Genomic DNA, 21885 nt, shown 5'->3' with positions numbered 1-21885 from the left:
GTTGAAGAACAGCACAGAAAACTAATCAGAACCAATAAGGAGGAGGATTTTCAAAATTGCTCAGGGTTGTGCAAATCTCATTTGAAATCACCCATTAGTTTCTCTACTGCTACAAGTAAAGCACTCTTTAACCAAATCCTGACTAGATGGAACGCCCACTCTGTGGTTGACGCTGAATCCTGCCCCTTTAGCCCCACCAGCTGCATTTCCATTTACCTGAATATCTGTAATGTCCCTTCCCACCCCAGTCTTCAAGGGCACAGAAAAATTAAACTGGCAGCTTCACCGAAGCACCAACATAGCTGCCCCTGCCTAAAAAGTCCATGGCACCCGCAGCTCCAGCTTCCCTGTCTTCACACCAAATCCCTCCCACTTTGTGGCTTGGTTCAGCAACCTTCCACGTGACGGAACCGCAGGGTGGCTCCTCAGGGTCCAGGCAGGCTGCCCTATTGGTGGGTTTTTGTTCCCCCTTGTGGTGACTGTGAGACCGTCTGAATGTCTGTCTCTGCAGAAAGATGGTGGCTGTTAACTCCTTAGGAATCTTTACCTGGAAACTGGAGCTCCTGAGGGGGTACTTCAAGTCTCACACTATGAGGCTTTGGGGTAGCTGCAGTCTCTCCTCAGCCTTGGCACCACAAGGCTTCAAGTCAAGAACCCCTGGTGGCGGGGTTAGTGGGAGTGAGGGGCTCCTCCCTTGGGAAAGAACCTAGTGGTGAGCCTTGTGTTTCTCAGCCCAACCTTTCCTCTTCCACCCATAGTCCCCCCCCCCCAAGCTTAGGGCCATTTAAGTCTGCTTCGTGTACCTGCCCTTCATTGGGCTCATGCATGCCAGCTGTGCTCCCATCTGCCCACCAGACTGGTGTGTGAGAGACACCCTTACTGTCTGCTGTTGGATCTGTCACTGGTACCTCAGCACTGTTCCTGATGAGCCCAGATGCACAATGGGCGCAGCAGGGACAATTACAGTGGCCTTAAGGGAGCAATCAGCACTGAAGATGCTAAGGGAGGGGATCAAGTCCTGGAAGTTTTTTGGTTTTTTTGCTTTTAAACTTAAAGCTAAAAACTCCAAAAGGGGACCGGGAACATCCCTGAGTTGGTGGGAGGTCCCAACTTCCCCCTCTTCCCAGTGAGTCCCAGTGACTACCCGTGAGATTTTAGTAGGGCAACCAAACTTCTTCCCAACCATTTCAACAGCTCAGCATTTAATAATGTTGCTGTCAGGCTTTGGTTATAACTGGTTAAACATCTGTTCAACCCGGTATACAATACTCTAAGTCAAAATACCAGCAAATGTGACCGGGCTAATCCAGGGCATTTCAGGACAGCCTGAAGCCAGTCATGTGACAACATAAAATCCTCCCCTTGTCACGGCAGGGTGAAAGAGGGAGAGGGAAATATTCAAATGTGTGTATTTTTAAGTGTTTTAATTTTTATTCATGAATGACCAGCTGAGTGGGGAAGCCTTATCGTTACAAGGCTCAGGAGAGACAGACTTTCCCCACTGCTACGCTTGTGGAGGATGCTGCCTATGGACTGAAAAACGGCTGGGGAAGATCTTCTGTCTGAAACCCAAAAGAGCTGCTGCCGGTCAGTGTAGGCAATACTGAGCTGGATGGACCAATGATCTGACTTGCTAGAAGACAGCTTCCTGAATTCCTATGATGCCCACACTGCATGGAGACAGGAAGATGAAGACCAGCCTAATCTATCCTGCATAACAGAGTGATGTGGATTGGTAGTTCTCTGGTCCAGGAATTAAATAGATGGCATGTTCTGGATAGAGTCGCACCTAACTTGAAAGAACAGATTTGTAGTCTAGAGGTGCTCCTGGAGCCAGCTCTTTTAACTGGAAGCCTGAGTGACCTTTGTGCAAGGAGTACCTACTATTAGCTTTGGCTGTTCCTAGATAGTAATCCTCACTCTTAATAGCCTCCTGACTGGAGGACTGTGATGTGCTCTATGTAAGGCTACCCTTGAAGATTGTCCAGAAGCTGCCAACTAGTGTCCAGAATGCAGCTGTAAGACTGCTGACTACTACCAATAGGCAGGACCATAGAATGTAAGTCCTAAAGAAGCTGTACTAGTTGTCTATATGCTTCTGATCTTAATTCAGAGACTTGGAAGGAACCCCAAGGGTCGTCCAAACCCCTGCAACCACAGCTAAAGAATTCCTGACAGGTAGCCATCCAATCTCTGCTTAAAAACCTCCAAGGAAGCAGAGTCCTTCGTAGGTAGTCCATTCTACTGCTAAACAGGTCTTAACATCAGAAAGTTCTTCCTAGTGTTTAGCCAAAATCTCCTTTGTTGTAATTTGAATCCATTGCATCAGGTCTTATCCTCTGCAGTAGCTTGCTCCATCGTCCACATGACAACCCTTAAGAGATCTGAAGAAGGCTATCATATCCCCTCTCAGTCTTTTCTTCTCTAAACTAATTCAACATGTTAACCTTGCCATATAATAAAGCCTTTTAGCTTAAAACCCAAATTCCTGAAGGATCACATTTCTGTCAACCTGCTCATGTACTGAGAGCAGATTGAGAGGTTCTTCTCGTAGTTCCACCATAAGGGAAAGTGCATGGCATGTTGGCACAAGAAAGACCATTTAGAGAGGATTCTGGTATTGAACCTACTTGAGTTTCGGTGCCTGTTAAAGAGGAATCTTTTTTTATTATTATTATCCAGGCTTTTGGAGGAGGTTAGGCAATGTGGCCAGCTGCTATTTGTATGCTCACCTGCGACACTAGTATTGTATGCTGTACTAAGGATGGCTTGAGTGGCTATTTTAAGTTTATATTGTTTGATGTTTGATGTTCTGCTGTAACCTGTCCTGGTACAATGAAGGGAAGGCTTACAAATTTAAATAAATAAAGAGAAATGGCAACAGCTGGTCCCTCCCTCCTCCTGCCATCATGGTTTGCAAACAACTTCTTGAATGCCCACCATGTTCTGTTTTCACAAATTTGTGCCAAAGAGAAACAAAAGTTTTTGAACTGATTAAAGAACAGGAGGCGGGTAGAAGTGTGTGTGTGTGCGTGCGTGTGTGCGCATGTTTATGGAGGGCATCCAGGCTGTGCCATATCATTTCACACTGATGAAAATTAAAATGGAAGGGCCTGGCGAATGATAATTAAACTCACTCTGGCTGATTTAATATGCACTTTGGAAGGGGGGGATGTTTTATGCCATGCAGATGTTGCCGGCACCTTTTGGGTAAACAAAGTGGGTACAGAGCTGGAAGGATTAGGTCACAATTTGAAGAGCTAAGCATGAGCTGGGGGGAAAGGGGTGGGGAAGGAACAGATCAAGTGCTGCAAACCAAAGCAGACTGCCATTGTTTGCTAGCCAGAGGAAAGGCTGCAGATCACAATAAGGTCAGAATCCCCAGGGAAGTTGCCCTTTGCAAGCCAGCCCAACTGAAATCAGCATAGATGGTCGGGCTCTTTGTGCTACTGCCACAAATTTCAGTGATGCTTGTGCAGGAGACCTTTGTCCGGGGTGTGTAGGACTCAGACATCTTTTTCCTAAGGGAGTGCTTCCACTATGTGGAAAGCACATCACCCCAATGGTCCAGATGCAGAATCTTGTCCCTGGGAAAACGTATAGCTGGGAGATTTAAAAGCAAACGAAGAGCCCTGCTGGATCAGATCACCAAACCCAGATGCTTCTGGGAAGCCCACTAACATGCCAATAAGGAAATAGCTGTCTGTGCCACTAAACATTTCCCTTTTTGTGCCATTAAACATGAAGGAGCCATGAAGCTCTGAATCTGAGTAGACACATATAGACTAATAATTCAAATAGTGGTCAAATTTCTCTTTTAAAACTATCTAAGCTAGTGGGCAATGTCCTGTCTTGCATTAGTGAATTCCCTAAGGGAATGATGCCCTGTGTGAAGAAAGTCTCCCTTGTGTCTGTCCTGACCCTACTGCCAGTTAGTTCCATTTGATGACCTCCTGTTCTAGTATTATAAGACAAGGAGAATGTGATGTTTATACCAGAAACACTGTCCAGCAGATACCTATGCAATAACATTTTATCTACCATTCAAAGTAAAAATAAATGCTGCATGTAGTCCTGGTTGCCCCATCTCAAAAGGGATATACCACAGCTGGCAAAGGCCAACCAAAACAATCAAGTGGGTGCAATCCAGATGTTCTTGGACTACAATTTCCACCAGCCCCTATCATGTTCAGCCATGATGGGTCTCTTGTAGGCCTGTAGCATCTGGCGAGTGCTAGGTTGGGGAAGATTGGGCTAAATCATTTGAGGACTTTAGCTTAGGGGAAAAAGGACTAAGGATGCATCCGAAGACTGATGTTAATACAATTATCAATGACAAGTTGAATTGTTTTCCTTTTTCATTCCCTTGTTACTTTGTTAACTTACGATTTTTTAAATTCCACCCGTGATCTTTTTTTAAAGCAAAATGTAAAGGCCAAACTCTTCCATGCTCAAGTGCTGGAGGAGAGGTGTGGCCCTTTAAAACAAAAACAAGAGTATCTACTCCCCCTCCCCCACACCCCAAAAAGCATTCCAAGGGGATGGAAATTTGGGTCACAGTCATCACCAATGTTATTAAAGCACTAAAATGTATTACTTTTTTCATTATCTGGAAAGGCTCCTGCTCTCCCAAAGTTCAACACAAAAACAGAAGCAAGGTCACTGTTTTGCCCAAGCTATGACCTTTAAAAGAAATGCGTGTTCAAGGTGGTTTTTGTCTTGTGAATTTTAATTATTCTTCATCTGTGCGATGGATGCGTCTTTCAGTCTGTTTGTGCTGCCATTTCATTTTGCTTGCATGGAATCCAGGGATCATGTTAGTGAAAATACACACATTTTACCTGTCATACCTGTCTGCATGGTGGGGGAACGTGACACAAACTGAAAGCAGTGGTAAACTGTATGCACAAATCCAGTTGAACCTTTCCATTTTTGCAAAGTGCCTTTAAGCTCAGATTAAAGCCATGTTTCTAAAACAAGTCAAACTAACTGTGGTTGAGTTAAAAATACTTTCCACCACCCTGGTATAGACTTAAAATTCCCTTTTCAATTTTTTATTTGCGGAATAAAATGACAGTGGTGCCACTGATGTGACCCAGCTAAGGTGGGGTGTCATTCAATTGTGGGGTTTGAGCTGTACACCAATACAACCAAGAATGCTCTCTGTCGTGGACCATGATTCAGTAAGTAAGTAAGTAAGTAAGTAAGTAAGTAAGTAATAGATGAAAGTCTCATTGGAACTGCAGTCTGACACATTTCACAAATTTTGATGAAACCTGCAACTTTCAGAACTAAATAAGTTTTTGGGGTCCTACCCAGGGTTGAACACAGCTAGGTCAGGATGTAAAAACTCAATTTGATCACCCTCTTCATTTACTCATTTTATGTGCGTGCACATTCATGCATGGACACCCCAACACTGCAGACAGGTCTAGCTTGGCCAAACCAGGGCAGATTTCATGAACTGAGAAAAACTAGCACCTAAATAATTTTATGGTCAGAGCCCTGCAAAATTAGGCATGAAGTGAAGGAAGGCCTCAGCAATGTTGTACTCTTATTCTTGCATGTGATTTGCGTTAATGTGATTTGCGTGTCATTCTTTTTTAGAGAGACAGGTGGCAAACTGCAGTGGATGGACAAATTGAATTTATTTTACAGTAGAGTGCTACTCACTCCCATGTGTTAAAAAACAAAGAACCCCAACAACTCATCGAAAAACACTTTTCAAATACCTTCCGGAATAGACCTGGAAACCAAGAGCTTGTCCACGATTGATCTGAGCTTCCTTCTGCGTATTTCTTTATTTATGAATTCAGTGGGTTTTTTGTCATCCCAGTCTCTAAAACAGGAATGGTTAACCCATGGACTGCAGGACGTATCCAGCCCCAAAAGAGGTTCTTTGGTGCCCCTTAGACCTCCTTTCCCCAGATAGTCCTTTTTTCACTAACTGCTCCAACCCCCGGCCGTGATTCTGTGATGCAAAACCTTCATTGTGGCTCTCCAAGGACCCAGACCACCAATTTGTTCATTGAAATGTTACCATTATCTTTTAAAAATAAAATAAAAACTATACTTCCAGTCCCCTGCTGTGATGCCAAAAGGTTTTGTGGCACTGCCCCCCAACCAACTGACCTTAATAACAAAACGACACAAAAACTTTTGACCACCCCCACTTTGATGTGTGACTCTCAGTATGGGTTTACTATGAGTCAACGTGGCCCATTTTCAGTCTGAAAATGTTAGCTGCTGTTGCTCTAAAATATTCCTGTGCCCATGAAGCCTATTTTTGTTTAACATGGACAGCTAGGATGCTCAGAGGTCAGCATGGCCCATTCTTTGTGCTGTCATAACAAAAAAGATACAACCCACCAGTAATCTACATATTCCCATTGCTTTTATACTTTCATTTAAATATATTGAACTAAAATGCAACATTTAATCTGCAGCAAAACTTTGAAGCATGTTGAAAAGAGGTGCCATGCTTTTTACTAACTTATGTATTATTTCATTACATTGTTATTGGTACTGGTTATTTGGTGCAACCGAATTGAAAGTGCAAGCTAAGAGAGCAAAAACACAGCTTGTCTATTGTAACAATTTATTATCACTTTTTCTACCTTTTCTACAAGGATTTTTTTTTTTACCAAAAAAGAAAAGCAAAGAAAAGCACAGATGAACTACTTACAAAAGAAACCAAAGGAATTAAGAAAAAAAAATCATACAACAGTTAAATGTCTGCAAAATCATGCATTCTAGGACAAGATCACAAATGCAAAGCAAATAATAGCAAAAAAACCCTCCCCCGCAAAATAATAATTAAAAAAGCCATACAGGTTTCAAAAGCCATAGCTTGCAAAAAAGGTGAAAAAGAGAAAAACTAAACAGTTATTACATCAAGCACCATTATTAAATGAACAGCACAACTCCGATTGCAGTGACTTTGACATTTTAAACAAGTGAATTAAACATATATTTAAAAATGCATCACAGTCCTACTGTAAGCATGCAGCCAATTTCTCACAAACTTAGGAAATAAGTAGAAGGGCCTATTTTCTTTGTTGCATTATCAATATAGGAGGGTGCCCAGACTTGTCATACAGCTGGAAAGCCAATTCCCATGGAAGTCTCAAAGCCACAGAGCAGTGACAGTGAGGCCCAGCTGTCTGAGCTGCAGGCAGCGGCTCACAAAACAGAATGCTCCTTCAGTCTCTGGACACAGAGAGCTAGCATGTCAGGAGGAAGGCTAGGTTGGAACTCAGACATCCAGGTTTCTATGAGCAGGGAATGCCCCTGTGCAAAGGATTCTATCACGGCAGCCCTGACCTAATGTCTGAAGATGGTAAGCCCCTTGCACAGATGGACCACCCACCTCAAGGACCAACCAGGCCTCATCACAACAACTGAGATTAGTCTGCCAAATTGGCTGCCAGCAGTTCACTCAATTAAGCCTGGGAAGGGCTGGGCTGTTGCTAACCAGGAAACGTGTCATGATGATACCACACCATGACCTGGCATCAGGCATTCTGCTTTTGGCAGCAAATCAGTGTCAGTCGTACGATGAACACCAAGGTCCATGAGTTGAATGGCAAGGCAGCTTCACATTTAAGAGGGAGCACAACTGAGTTCTCTAAGCAGAGCTCTTGGTCAGTTATTTGAACCAGCGTTTTATGGTTTTTGTGGTGGTGTGGAGCAGGCCACAGCATAATGGCTACTGAAAGATCCATCCCAAACCAAAAGTGACCTCCACCAACCAGGTTAATTTTAATCAGATTCATCCTCCTCATTTGTCCAATAGCTGTAGCAACCACCATTCTGAACGCCAACAAGGGATAGCTGCTGTTACGTCTCAGAGGTGATGTATAGCAATAAATGCCAGCCGAAATCTCCTTCCGGACTTTTTAAGGTGGGTCAAACAGCACATCTCAGTGAAGACAAGAGAATTGTCCCTAAAAGTTTGTGAGAAATTGTAATGCCTTCACCCGCAGCCAACCCTGATGTGAGTTACATTCCATGTGGGTATTAAAAAAAACAAACTCATACAAAGCAGGGGGTGGAGGAACAAAAAGAAGGAAAAATCAAAAAACAGGAAAAAGATATGGAGATTTTCTTTTTTTAAAAAATAGAGTCCAGTCAGCCAAAGGAGTCAGAAAGAGCAGCTTATTTTTTTCCAGTGGATACTGATATTAATGTACAGACCACCCAGGCTTTCTCTCTCTCACTCTCTCTCACTCTCTCTCATTAGCACTGCAGTAAACCCCGATTAATTTGTTATGCATCTTTAAGAACTAGTTGATAAAAATTATGTCTTGTGAAATCGGCAAATAGTCTGCAAAGTGAAATAAGAACAGAAATTAATAGATTAAACTGTAAAGATAAGTCCGAGAACTTTTTTTAAAAAGGGGAAACAGGATAGCGAGCAATTTCAATTGGTTTCAAAAAGCATAATGGGGGGTAAGGAAAGCTAGAAGTGCAGCCTAATCCCATCGACGTCTATTCAGAAGAAGGTCCCATTGAGTACAACGGGGTTTACTCCCAAGTTGTATGCTGAGGATTGCGACCTTAGTTGTCAAAGTGTGTGGCATTCCTTCCACCTTCCCAGAAGGTGACAGACACCATTTCTTCCCATGAATTATTGAGCAAATGACAAGGTTTATATATTATATACTAAACGTGTATACCACTTTCTGACATGTTTTTTTTACAAAGCAGTTCACAATTCAAGCAATAAAACCACAACATAAAATAGCAATGAAATCAAATAAAAACAGGCAAGGTGACACATTATAGAAAGGAGAGTCAAAACAAGCAAGGTTTAGGACTGCAGCATGAATAGTCACCTTAAAAAGGGGGAATGGTAGTCCCCCCTCCATGCCTCCTAAAGGCACATGAAAGGAAGAAAGAGGGAAAGAGAGAGAGATGGAGAGGCAGACAGGTGATGTTCCACCATTTGGAGGGCATGGATTTGGGAGCCACTTCTCTTAATTTATCAGGAGGAAGGGTATTTGCAAGAGGCCCTGCTCCTCTGTTCTTGATACCCTGGGAGAGGGTTGTATCGGGGTAAGCATTCTTTCAAGTGACCAGGGCCTACCTAGACCAAGTAGGGCTTAAACATCAACGGCAATGTCTTCAGCTGTGCCAAGAAAACTACTTATAGCCACCAGTGCAAATGTAACACAGCCCCAGGAGACACTCTGTGTCAAGAGTCCAGCCAATGCCATTGTGGACCACTTGTAAGTCAACTTCATGCAAACGATATTAGAGGAGCTTTGCCAAGAGGTTATCGAGGTGAATTATGAAGACACCGCCACACGTAAAGCTTGAAAAAAAAATCTGGCCATATAGCCAGAAGCAACTCCCAAGAAGCAACCAGAAACACCCCCTCAAAGCTGCAGATCTATTCCTTCTATAGAATGGCTACTCATTAAGGTGCAGACTGACCAGTTGCCTACTCCCAGATGGTGATCCACCTATTGCCAATAATCGTTTGTTGCAGCCCTGACTCTGTAGACCTCTGCTCAAGAATTGCAAGGATTTGAGGAAAAGGGAAAGGGCAGCTGGGTTTACTCCAGATCCAAACATCACCTCTTTCCAGTGGTTTCATGCAGACATTTAGTACCAGAGCAGACAGAACAGAGCCCTATGGACAGCCCCAACAGATACCTCCACTTGAATAGCGCTAGAGTCCACCTCTCTCCCTGTTTCCTGAAACCAAGGCAAAAGTCAGGTGTAGGACCCCTGCGAGGCAGCGTTCCCTATTCCCAATCTTGTCGGATATTCCAGAAGGACACTGCAGTGAATGGTACTGACAGATACTGAAAAGTAGAGAATCAATAGTATCACACTTCCTCTGCCCCCCATGCAGTAAAGGGTGCTTACATGGCCAAGACTATTTTTGCCACAAAGCCAGGCCTGAAAACAGATTAAATGTGTCCAGATAATCTAAGAGCCCTTGGAGATGACCAACCACATGATCACCTTCCCCAATAAATTAAGATTAGAGGCACCTCACCAGAAACTGGTAAGCACTGGAGAGCACTTCTCCCTGCGAAGAAGAGCCTATAAGCCTGACAGTTTCAGACACTACTTCACCGCAAGCAGGTATCAAGCACTGAGGAAGATGAATTCAGAGCACAAGTGGTTATTTCAACAGCCCCAAAGACCTTTTCCACATCCTCAGTCCTCAATAATGGAAACTCATCCAAGCAGTAAGAGGCAGCCAATGACTCCTGGGGTAGAGACTGTCACCCCTGAGAAGGCCAAGTTGACACAGATGCCAGAGATTTTATCCAAAAATTATTTTAAAAACATGCCACAGAGGCGACATCATAAAGAAAGCAAAATGGCTGCAGCTAAAACAAACAAACAACCTCCCCCCAAAAGAAACCCATGTTCCCCTCTACTCAAATAATGAAAACAAACACGCATAATGGAACAGGTGGATTGCGGCATTGTTTCACCTGACAAGAGTAAATATCACATTACCATGCAGTGTCAACTGGCATTTTATTTGCTTAAAAAGCAAGCAAACAAAAAGCAAATTTGAAAGAAAGCACTTAGTGGTGAGTCTGCTGGTATCAAAATATAAAAACAAACGGCAGTCCCGGGTTCTCTGCAATAGTAACTTAACAGCATAATATTTCAGTTTAATGCAAGGCAGATCTAGCAATGCCTCAGGGTAAGCGGACGTTTCTTAGTTTAGTTAAGAACCATACTATTTTTATAACACCAGTGGGTCTACTCTTGAGTAAAACTTTTTTGGGGAGAAAACCCATACTATATTTAGGTTCCATACTGTTAACAGGTGGCGTGGGTGGCGCTGTGGTCTAAATCACAGAGCCTAGGGCTTGCCGATCGGAAGGCTGGAGGTTCGAATCCCTGCGATGGGGTGAGCTCCCGTTGCTCGGTCCGTGCTCCTGCCAACCTAGCAGTTTGAAAGCACGTCAAAGTGCAAGTAGATAAATAGGTACTGCTCCGGCAGGAAGGTAAACGGCGTTTCCGTGCGCTGCTCTGGTTCGCCAGAAGCGGCTTAGTCATGCTGGCCACATGACCCGGAAGCTCTTTGCAGACAAACGGCGGCTCCCTCGGCCAGTAAAGCGAAATGAGCGCCGCAACCCCAGCGTCATCTGCGACTGGACCTAATGGTAAGGGGTCCCTTACCTTTACTGTTAACAGGAACTGATGAAGGGACTGCACTGTAATGAATACTTCTGACACACAGTGAGAATGGTTAAAGAAAACCGCATCCAATCAAACCCAACTTTATTGTATCCTAGCAGTTGCTGTTTCTGAATAACCCCCAATTTACTTCCAAGGGACTTGGATGGCTCCAATCCTGCCTTATATCCTCTGGATATAAGGTTTAACAGTTGGGGGGGGGGCAGAAGCTTCCTTAATGTGCAGAGACCCATTTGGAGACAGCCAGTCAAAATGTGTGTTCACCAATGACTCCCCCACACCTCCCTGCAGGCTGACATCATGCTGATTTGGGAAGGCACTCCAAGCCAATGGGAATGAGCCCCTGGCTTTCTCCCCATCTCCAAGCCAGCAGCAGCTCACACCTGTTTGTCATGTATGCTGCACATACATTTCATATACACAGCATTTGCCCCCAGGTTAAATTAGCTCGTATCTTAAGGCTGACCCCAGAAGTAAAACTAGAAGCAGATACCAGTTATCCTCTGACAGACACATAATACATCCAGTTAGCTACATGCAGGCATGAATAACCTATTTCTGCTCTGTATCCCTCTCACATGGGTTCAAGCTTTAGTCCATTCCATCCTGTTTCTGAATGAATCTGTGGGTTTTTTCCTTAAACTGCATGACAATTCCCCTTATTTTTTATGCATTTATATTTTAATATGAACTGTAGTCCTTTTTTAAAGCTGACAGCTGCATCATCAAGTCTGAAGAAATGCAGAAACCAAAGGAAACAACTGTGTCCTGACTTGATGTATCAACCCAGGAAGTGTAATTCTTGTCTGTTTGCTGAAAAATGTGAACCAAGCTAGATCCTTGAGTATTCCCAGCTAAAAGGCCTGTTGCAACGAAGCCTGCATAACAGAAACACACACTTATTGTACCCCTGCTTACCCTGTCTTCAGTTCCTTTCCCTTCCTCTATTGACTCACTTGTGTCTATTTTAGATGGTAAACTCCTTGAGGGAAGGCATCTGTCACCTCAGTCTTTGTAAAATGCCAGACACAGCATTGCTGCTGGCATACAAACAATAATGATACCATTTATTGGTGGCTGGTAGAAGATAGAGGAAATGGCAAGAATGAACAAAACCTAGAAGTCAGTGTCCAGAGTGGAGGAAAGGTGTGCAAGTGTCCTGCTGCCTCCCACCTAGTCCCAGGTCTGGGGACCACTGCCTGGATGCTGTGTCATTTAAACTGGCAGCATCCAACACATAGAGGCAGCTATGGTAAAGTCTTACTGACATCAACATCTCCCAGGGGAAATGGCGGGGATCTCAATTTTTGCCTTTTTTACTTAGGCTCAGTAGGATGACAGACTTGGCCCAGCATAAACCAGACCCACTCACCCCTTTTTAGTAGTAGTATTTCTGGCAATTGCTTAACCAAATATTTACTGATCTTGGCTGCAATAGTGTCAAGCTGCATGAACAGACCAAGCAAAGGATCAACCAGGTTAATTGCCACAAAATATGGATTCCCAACTGTCCATGGTAGGCTAGCAGGCCAAGCTACCATCAGTGAGAGCTTCAATTTCACAGTAAATGCTCCGCTGGGTCACATTCAGCAGCTGATGCTGACAGCCACCAAGTCTAGAGCAGAAATATTTGGGTTTCTTTATTGCAAGCTGAGGAATCTGCACTTAAGTGATTTTAAAAAAACACCTTTTATGCATCCACTGGTGTAAGAGTATGCAAGCTTTTGAAGATACACTGAACTTGTGGTCAGGCAGAATGAAAAGGTAATAGTTCTCAGTCAAGGCGAATGCAAAACATACCAACAAATCACAGTTGTTGTTTTAATGGAAACAGAACAAAATGGACAAGCTGATCATTTGGGCTTCTGAAAGCACCTTAACACCTCAGTTTCTAACCTAGTCTGTCCCACCACACACCTATGATCAACGTTTCCTCTACCCTCAATTTTCACAAAACAAGGAGTCAAACAGTAGTAATCTTCACTGACTTGTCGAAGATCACATAGGAACTTCCAAATGGGAGCAGAAGAGGATCCCCAGCAACATGCAGTTGGTACCATAACTATCATTACATTCACAACTGCATTGCAATGTACGGTACTGAAAATATGCAAAATAAGGTTACTGTTTGTGGCACTTCGGAGTATTCAACTCAGTGGCAGAATAAATGCTTTGCCTTTGGAGAGATCCTTTAGAGAGGGTCCTTTTGCAGCTTGGAATCCCTTTTTGTTTTAACCACTCTTAGCAACTGTGGGGGAAGAGATGGGGTTAACCCCTTTCCTTCAGTGCCATTTCCCCCTCAGAAAATGATCCTATATCTGGCTGCTATTTGTCCTGTTCAGAGAAACTGATCTGCTCATGGGTCTCCATAATTAAATCTTGCCAGGGCCTAAAAGTGTTTGTGCAAGACATGGAAATGAAGACAGAAATGGTAGAACATTTGGAAAATGTTGCAACAGTGAATGTGACAGGCCTCTGTCAGTGGGGAAAATCTAAAATACTCTTAAGAGGCCTTGTTTTATAAGAATAAAAGTTGGTGGGAAGCTTTCCCAACTCTCTAGAATTCAGGAATGGTTAACCAAATAAACCTGGCAGTATAGATTGTCCTAGCTAGTTTTTAAGGCTGTACTTGCTTCCTTGAGGTCTAAAATATTTCTACCATAAGACCTTGTTTTCTTTTGGTTTCTATTGATTTTTTAAAAAAATGAAGCTGCCTTAAACCTGGTTTTCTTAATTAACCTTAGAAAGGCTGTTTCCCCATCATTTCCCTTGTACGCAATTACAGAATGCAGGGCAAGGCGGCATAACCTCACACTTTGCGACACGCATTAATGAATTTAACATGCAGTGCAACAGTTTCCTTGCTGTGGTCTCCAGGTGGGCCTTTGCTATTAGCAAGCAGCAAGCTCACCGGTCAGAAATTGGCTCCCCAACCCTACTTATCCTGAGGTGGCTAAGATGCCGGGGGGGGGGGGCAGACACCATACACTTTCTAGAATCTCCAGTTTAAGCTTGTAGCGTTGCTGGCATAAAAACAAAATCCAGGGCGTTTGGTTTCAGTGACTGCCTGTTGATAGTGGCAGAGATGAAATGCGAGGGGCTGCTCATTATCGGCAGGAGGGGATGTTTAAAAGCCAGCCAGCCTACCATTTCAAAACCTCAGGAGTTCTCAAAGTGACGACTGGCGGTATTAAACACGGACTGAACAGAGATTGCTAAAAGCAGCAGATCTGACAGCTGCACAAAACGGAAGCAGAGGGAAAGAGAAACAAACAAGAGGGAAGGTATTAGGTGAAGCCTCATCTCTGTGCAGAGTGCCAGAGAGAGAGAGAGAGAGAGAGAGAGAGAGAGAGAGAGAGAGAGAGAGAGAGAGAGACTCTTCTGCATAGCACTACAAACAAACTCAACTTTGCGGGGCAGGTGGGGAGAAAAACGTGCCTTACAAAAAGGAAAGTAAAATACCTAATTGTGTGCTGTTTCAAAGGAATTCTGTTTACAAATAACCAGTACCAATTAAAACCCAAAATGAAACCAGGTTCCCCACCCCCCATTTATTTCAGTAAACCTGAAAGAAAATAACACCTTGAGCATTACCAAAAGGTCCTCCATTTAGAGACTTGGTTGTTGTTGTTGTCTCAGTTGAATTATGGACTTGCAGTGCAATCCTATGTATGCTTTGCTCATGAGTAAGTTCCCTAATAGGATGTGTTTGGAATTTTCTTTTCTTTTGCTCGATTAAATTATACATATTAAAATTTCACGTACCTGGGAATTGATAACTGTAACTGGGGGCAAATCCAGGGTATCCTCGGCCGTAGGTCGCGACAAAATTCGGATAACCTTGAATGTAGAAGTGTTTGAGAGAGAAAGAGAAGAAGAAGATTTAAATGTTGGATCTTAAGTTGCACAAATACCAACAGGTTATATCTAACCAAGTTTTACTCAGAGGATAACAACTGAAATTAATGGGCCCAAGTTAGTCATGCCCATTATTTTCAATGGGGCTACTCTAGCGCTGGATACAATCAAATGACACCAAAGACAGGTGAAGAATAATAGGATCATAGAACTGTAGAGTTGGAAAGGACCCCTAAGGACCATCTAGTCCAACCCCCTGCAATGTAGGAATCCATGACCGATGGCCATCCAACCTCTGCTTAAAAACTTCCAATGAAGGAGAGAAAACTGACTTTGTACAAAACATTACAAGATTACTGTTCCTGTACAGAATTAATACCAAATTAATGCTCAGCATTTACATATGACGTCAGCGTACTCAAAGTGCTTCACACATAATATCCTTACAACAATCTGTAAAGTAGGCCTGTTCTATATTATATTGCCCATCTTGCAGGTGGCAGAGTGAGGCTGATGCTTTGCCCCTTTACCTGCATCAAATGTTTCCTCTACATCCTGAGTTGCACCCCTGAAAAATGAAACACCTGGAGACTGGCATCATTTTCTTGGTCAACCCCCCCCCCCCGCCTATCCCCATGTCTGAGGCCTGCTACTCATAATTAAAATGCACTCGAGTAGCTCAAGTCCAAGGACTGGGCCTACTTTTCTCAGCTGGGAAGAGTAAATGCCAAACGCTTAGGCTAAGCACATAACACAGGTTTGCTCTGACATTTGGAGAGCTTACAACAAATGTACTTTGCTTCAGAACTATTGACAGTTGGAGATTAAGGTACTAGTAATGCTTCATCCCGAGAGTGTGAAGGACAACTGTTAACGCAGCCAAGAGTCAGAGGCAGCAAGATCAAGGAGCTGGGAAGACCAAGAGATTTCAATTTGACCAGAAACTGAAATTCAACAAAGGGACCACAATTTGCCTTCATGGAACACAGGCAGTTGCACCTGCAACATTGTAAAGTGTATCTCTGTAGCACACACACTCTCTCTAAGAGTGAAATTAAACCATTACAAGAGAAACACAAGGCTCCCATATACCCCTCATGGTGCGAATAATGCAGGGCCTGGGGACATTTAACAGAGAGAATCTGCAAGGTTCCTATATATGTCTCATGGTTCCCCTCTCTTGAGTAGTTCTGTTTTAGAGCCTGGTATGGTGACACTGTGGGTTAAACCACAGGGCCAAGGACTTGCCAATCAGAAGGTTGGCAGTTCAAATCCCCACGACGGGATGAGTCCCATTGCTCGGTCCCTGCTTCTGCCAACCTAGCAGTTTGAAAGCACGCTCCGGCGGGAAGGTAAATGGCGTTTCCATGCGCTGCTCTGGTTCACCAGAAGCGGCTTAGTCATGCTGGCCACATGACCTGGAAGCTTCACGCCGGCTCCCTCGGCCAATAAAGCGAGATGAGCGTCGCAACCCCAGAGTCGGCCACGACTGGACCTAATGGTCAGGGGTCCCTTTACCTTTATGGAAACAGCCTCAGATTTTTGATGGGGAGAACTGACAGGCACGGGAAGGGTTAAGATCCCCCTCTTCCTGCTACCCACACATCTTTCTTTAGAAGCTGTCCTGGACCTCACTTTTCTGCTCTGATGGCAGATGCCTGGCGTGCTCTAGTCCTTGGGGTCACCAAGAGTCGGACATGACTAAACGACTAAACAAAAATCGTGATTAAATGACCACACACTCAAAACTATCCTTCTGATGGAAGCTGGCCTTACTAGAGAGCTTTCCGATACTCTGACCAGAGAGCTTGGTAGGTGTGCAATGGCAGTAGAGCCCACAGGAGCCTGCCACCCTGAGGCAACCCTGATGTCTAGTATAGAATGGTTTGCCCCGGCACAGGCAATTTGGAAGAACCAAGGCCGGAGCAATGAGTTGGGCAGCAGCAGCACTTTGGTGGTTGGATATTTTGGCCTCACAAGAACTTTAATTCCTTGTGGCACACTAGTATTTCTGTCATGCTCTGGCAGACAGTGTGGGAACTTCTGTCCTGGGATAACACACACACTTTTTAAAGATGAAAGTAGCCAACCTCTGTTCTTGAGAACAGGGGTTTATTGCAAAAGTGCTTTCTGCGTTATATCTGGGCAAATCTCTCCATTGGTTTTAACCGAGATCAAGCTCGCGGAGTGCCCTGTCACCAAATGTAAATTTTGTTCTTTTGCTGAGGTTTCATCCCTTCAATTGTGCTCATTTTTACAGAGCTGTTGCACTGCAATGCAACATGCTCAATTATTTTGCCAACATAGCATGTCCCCTCCATTTCAGATGAGATTTAGACGTCCATATTGTTTGCTATTAATCATCATTTAGAGGTGGAACATTAAACGCTTGGATGAATTTTGATTACTAATTATGACGGGATGGATCTGTGCACGCAAAGCAAAATAGCAATGGCCAAACAAGGCACTCTAGTTTTAAATGCACGCAAACACCCTGTTTGTCTCCTTAACATGCATTTCACAATGCAAATCCTGCCAGAAATTTACTGGATCGTTCAGAGGTAAGTTTTGCAAACCGTCTCTTTGAATAACAATATTGATAAAACGCAGTTCTGACCAAGGCACCAGCATCCACCAGGACCAAAAAACTCATAGTAAAGTGCTGTTTTGAAACCAGATAGTATTTTACTCCTTAATGAGGGCTCACTTCAGGGTCAATGGAGTAATGAGTTTGTCACACTGAATTGAAGGCGCTTGGTTCTAAAAATTAACGGCTGGACCACATAACAATATAGTCCCTCCCTATGGTTTTCCCAGGAGTGATGTATGGAAGTGAGAGCTGGACCATAAAGAAGACTGAATTGATGCTTTTGAATTATGGTGCTGGAGGAGACTCTTGAGAGTCCCATGGACTGCAAGAAGATCAAACCTATCATTCTTAAGGAAATCAGCCCTGAGTTCTCACTGGAAGGACAGATCCTGAAGCTGAGGCTCCAATACATTGGCCACCTCGTGAGAGGAGAAGACTCCCTGGAAAATACCCTGATGTTGGGAAAGATTGAGGGCACAAGGAGAATGGGGCCGACAGAGGACGAGATGGTTGGACAGTGTTCTCGAAGCTTCTACATGGGTTTGACCAAACTGCAGGAGCCAGTGGAAGACAGGAGTGCCTGGCGTGCTCTGGTCCATGGGGTCACAAAGAGTCAGACATGACTAAACGACTAAACAACAAGTAAAGGGGTGGGACATACAAGCACTGTTCCAAGAACAGTTCATGGGCAGATTCACATATTTAATTTTCCAAGCACCAAACTGCTCCTGTGGGTGATCCCTATGAAAATATATTGTGCAAATATGGAATCCATATCTACAGCATATGCTCCAACTATTATTGTTTACCTGGCTTATTTTCTGGTTTTGTTTGTTTGGACCTGTCTCTGGCAAATGTCCCTCTTTTTGCCTTTCGGGAATACTGTGTCAAATGTAATTAATGTGTGTTCTTAGAGTTGTTATTTTCTAGGGTTCAGCTTCCACCCCAAGTTCTCAGAGTTATGAAGCTACATCTTGTCTCTAAAGCAGTGTTTCCCAACCTTTTTTGGGCAAAGGCACACTTGTTTCATGAAAAAAATCTCGAGGCACACCACAGCCCCGTGACGTCAGCGTGCAGCGTCACGGCGGGAGGGACGCACGAAAGTGTAAGTTTCAATCCCCCCCTTGCCTTCCTTCTGTGCCAACCGCCAAAAAGCCAAGAATCGCGGGACCGCCGGCGGAGGGGGGGAGGGGGGGAGGGCGAGCGGAGGCAGCGGCGAGCCCCGTTCCTCCCCATCCGCCCCATTCTGTGCAAGGAGCGCGAACAGGTGTGAGAAGGGGGTCAAACCTGCGGGCCGGCGCCGGGGAACCTCCAAGCTTTGGGGGTGGGGGGGGAGGAGGCAGCAAAGCGAGGCAGGAAGGAGAGCGCGGCTTGGCTGGGTGAGCTTTGGCAGGGGCAGGGAATGAGAGCCGCGAGGCGGGCGCTGCGGACGGAGGCGCTGCCCGCCGAGCTCGCAGGCAGCCAGGCAGGCAGATGGCGAGAGCCCCGCGCTGGGCGGCCTCTCCTGGGAAGTTTCAAAGCTGTAGTTAACTTTTTTAGATTATTATAAAAAAAATTGAATGCTGGAGCACAATTTCTGTTCTCATCCTGAAGCAAAGTTCTTAACCCAAGGTAATATTTCTGGGTTAGTGGAGTCTGTAACCTGAAGCCTCAGTTACCCGAGGTACCACTGTCCCATGTAATGTAGTTTTGTGTTTTTGTGTTGTGAGCCTTGGATGTTAAACAGCCACGACCACCGCAGGCCCTTAAAAACAAGGTACTTTCATATTCATCTTTACTTGGAGGCAAGCCTCCCTCTTCCCAAGGGGGCCACTTCCCAATTCAGAGTGCTTGGCATCCTAAGGAGGGGAGCAGCGCTGGATTTGGGACGCTGCTGGCGGCAGAGGGGCGCAAATAACAACACTGAACAGATCCGTTGGAAAAAGCAGCTGTACCAAAATGAATTATTGCGAAAATGAGGGATATTTGAGGGAGGGGCCGTCAAATGTTGTCCTCGCCCAGGACGCCACTTGAAGGAAGCAGCGGGGGCGGACGCAGGTTGGAATCCTCTCAGCCCGGCCTCCCTCACAGGGTTGTTGTGGGGGGTAAATGGCGGGGAGCCCCGCCCGCCCCCCCCACCGGAGCTCCTGGGAGGGAGAAAAGGAATGCGAAAGCGCTAATAATAAAAGCCAATTTATATATGTGGAGAGAGGGAGGGAACCCTGAGGCCGCGTCAGGCCCACAAAGGCGGGAAGGGGCCCCTCAGCCGCGCAGGAGGCGCCTGTCCCGCAAGAGGCCGGCAAAGGTCACCTCTGACGCCCTTGCGCCTCCCTCCCTCCCTCCATTGCGCGCGCAGCGGGGGGGGGGCGTCGCTCACCATCCTCCGTGGCTGCGCGTGGCGGCTGCAGGTCGGCGGGCCCCTCTGGCGCGCGTGGACTGCGGCGCCCCTGGCGCAACTCAGGCGCTGGAGGGAGCGGAGCGAGCGGTACATGGCGGAGGCTGAGGAGCGAGGCGCCGCGGGCGGGCGAGGGGAAGGAGGACGGAGTGGGCGGAGTCGCAGCCAATGGGGTGGAAGAAACCCACGTTTCCTTTTTGAAAGAGAAACTTTTAAACGAGCTCGTGGTTGAAGAAGGAGCTTGCCCAGCTCCCCTCTGCGCCTCGGAGGGCGGGTTTGAGCACGCGCAATGCGCCGCCCTCCCGCCCTGCGCCGTCGTCGTCTCGCGCTCCTCCCTTTTGCGCGCGCTGCCCCGCCGCCGCCCCATTGGCTGGGTCCTGTCAGCTGATCCTGTGTTATTTCCTGTGTGTGTGTGTGTGTGAGGGGAGAATGGAGAGAGAAACTTCGGCACCACCACCGCGGAGCCACCCCCGGCTCGACGCGGATCCTCGCCGCCGCTGCCCCGCCTCTCGCCGCCCGACTCGCCCGCCTCCCTCCCACGGCACACCAGGCAACGACCCGCGGCACACTAGTGTGCCGCGGAACACCGGTTGGGAAACACTGCTCTAAAGCACATGCATGTAGATGTAGACAAATGAACATTAAGGTGCTACAGAGGACACAGCCTGTCATTGTGCATGCCTTGATAAATAACTGTAGGATAATTATATTCTAACCCTCCCAAAACATGGGAAGCTGCCTTATACTGAAGTCAGACCACTGGTCCATCTAGCTCAGTATTGTCTACACTGACTGGCAGCAACTTTCCAGGGTACGAGGCAGGGTTATCCCCCGGCCACACCTGGAGATGCTGAGGATTGAACCTGAGACCTTCTGCATGCAAAGCAGATGCTCTACCATTGACAAACCTTTCGCTAACAAATAGCCTTTGAGCTTTTAAAACAGTGCAGGCAAATAATTGTAAAGCAAATAAGAGCAGTCAGAGTAGTGCTGTAATACGATGGTGAGAAGATGGCTTGGGCATATTTTCAGAAGGGAAATATTGGAGAATAAGGTATTGCTTCTCTTCCATTCAACTCTCCAAAGCTGGATCTTGTGTGAAGGTTGGCATGAAGAGACATTTTTAAGGTACATTTTCCTCATCATTTCAGAGTATGTTTGCAGAATGACTTTTCCAGCATACAGATGTCAAAGTGGCCTTACAAAGGGTTAGTAATGTGTGCAGGTCATGGCTCAGCACGACTCCTGAGTCCTCCAATCCACTTTTACAGGGTTTTCAACAAATGCTGAGCCCGTTAGGAATATGTGATGCACACAAATACTAGGGAAAGGGGGACAACACAACGACATGAGGAAACAATACTAGGAATCACCCTCGAGGCCAACCTACGTGGAGATACAGTCGTACTTTGGATTTCAAACAGCTTAGTTCTTGAACATTTTGGCTCCTGAACACTGCTAACCTGGAAGTGACTGTTCCTGTTTGTGAGCTATTTTTGGAAGCCGAATGTCCAATGGGGTTTCCGCAGCTTCCGATTGGCTGCAGGAGCTTCCTGCAGCCAATCAGAAGCCATGCTTTGGTTTCCAAACGTTTTGGAAGTTTAATAGACTTCCTGAACAGATGCCATTTGACTTCCAAGGTACGACTCTACTGTAATGTTACAAGTACAAAACTTCTGGAGGGGCAATCTGAATTGGAGGAATGGCAAGATGGTAAGTGTTAACCCCTTTCCTGGTCCAAATTGCTATTCCCAAGTGCCTTTTCCTCCTGTGGGTCAACACATGTTTTTCATTGACACTGCAAAGGGAAAAAGCCACAGGTGGTGTTGGGAAGAATCTAGAAACAATAGGTGAGGACCAACATTCTCTGGTTCTGATCAATTCTCTA

The 21885-nt window shown here is 45.4% G+C and overlaps 1 protein-coding gene across 38 annotated transcripts in view; it reads right to left on the bottom strand.

The window, feature by feature from the left end:
* Window positions 1–21885, bottom strand: part of MSI2 (musashi RNA binding protein 2) — a 430429-nt gene that overhangs the window by 61460 nt on the left and 347084 nt on the right. For 37 of the 38 annotated variants that reach the window (XM_081173058.1, XM_081173057.1, XM_081173063.1 and 34 more), the window contains one exon: window positions 14941–15015. In XM_081173058.1, coding sequence (XP_081029184.1) covers window positions 14941–15015 — 75 coding nt within the window. Of the gene's footprint in view, window positions 1–6652; window positions 8327–14940; window positions 15016–21885 lie in introns of those variants that run through there. The other variant, XM_081173081.1, reaches the window with a different exon arrangement.

The sequence above is a fragment of the Podarcis bocagei genome (assembly GCF_964188305.1).
Source record: "Podarcis bocagei genome assembly, chromosome: 15".
Taxonomy (NCBI): domain Eukaryota; kingdom Metazoa; phylum Chordata; class Lepidosauria; order Squamata; family Lacertidae; genus Podarcis; species Podarcis bocagei.
Note: the sequence above shows the minus strand (reverse complement) of the source record. Positions and strands in the feature narration are given on the sequence as shown.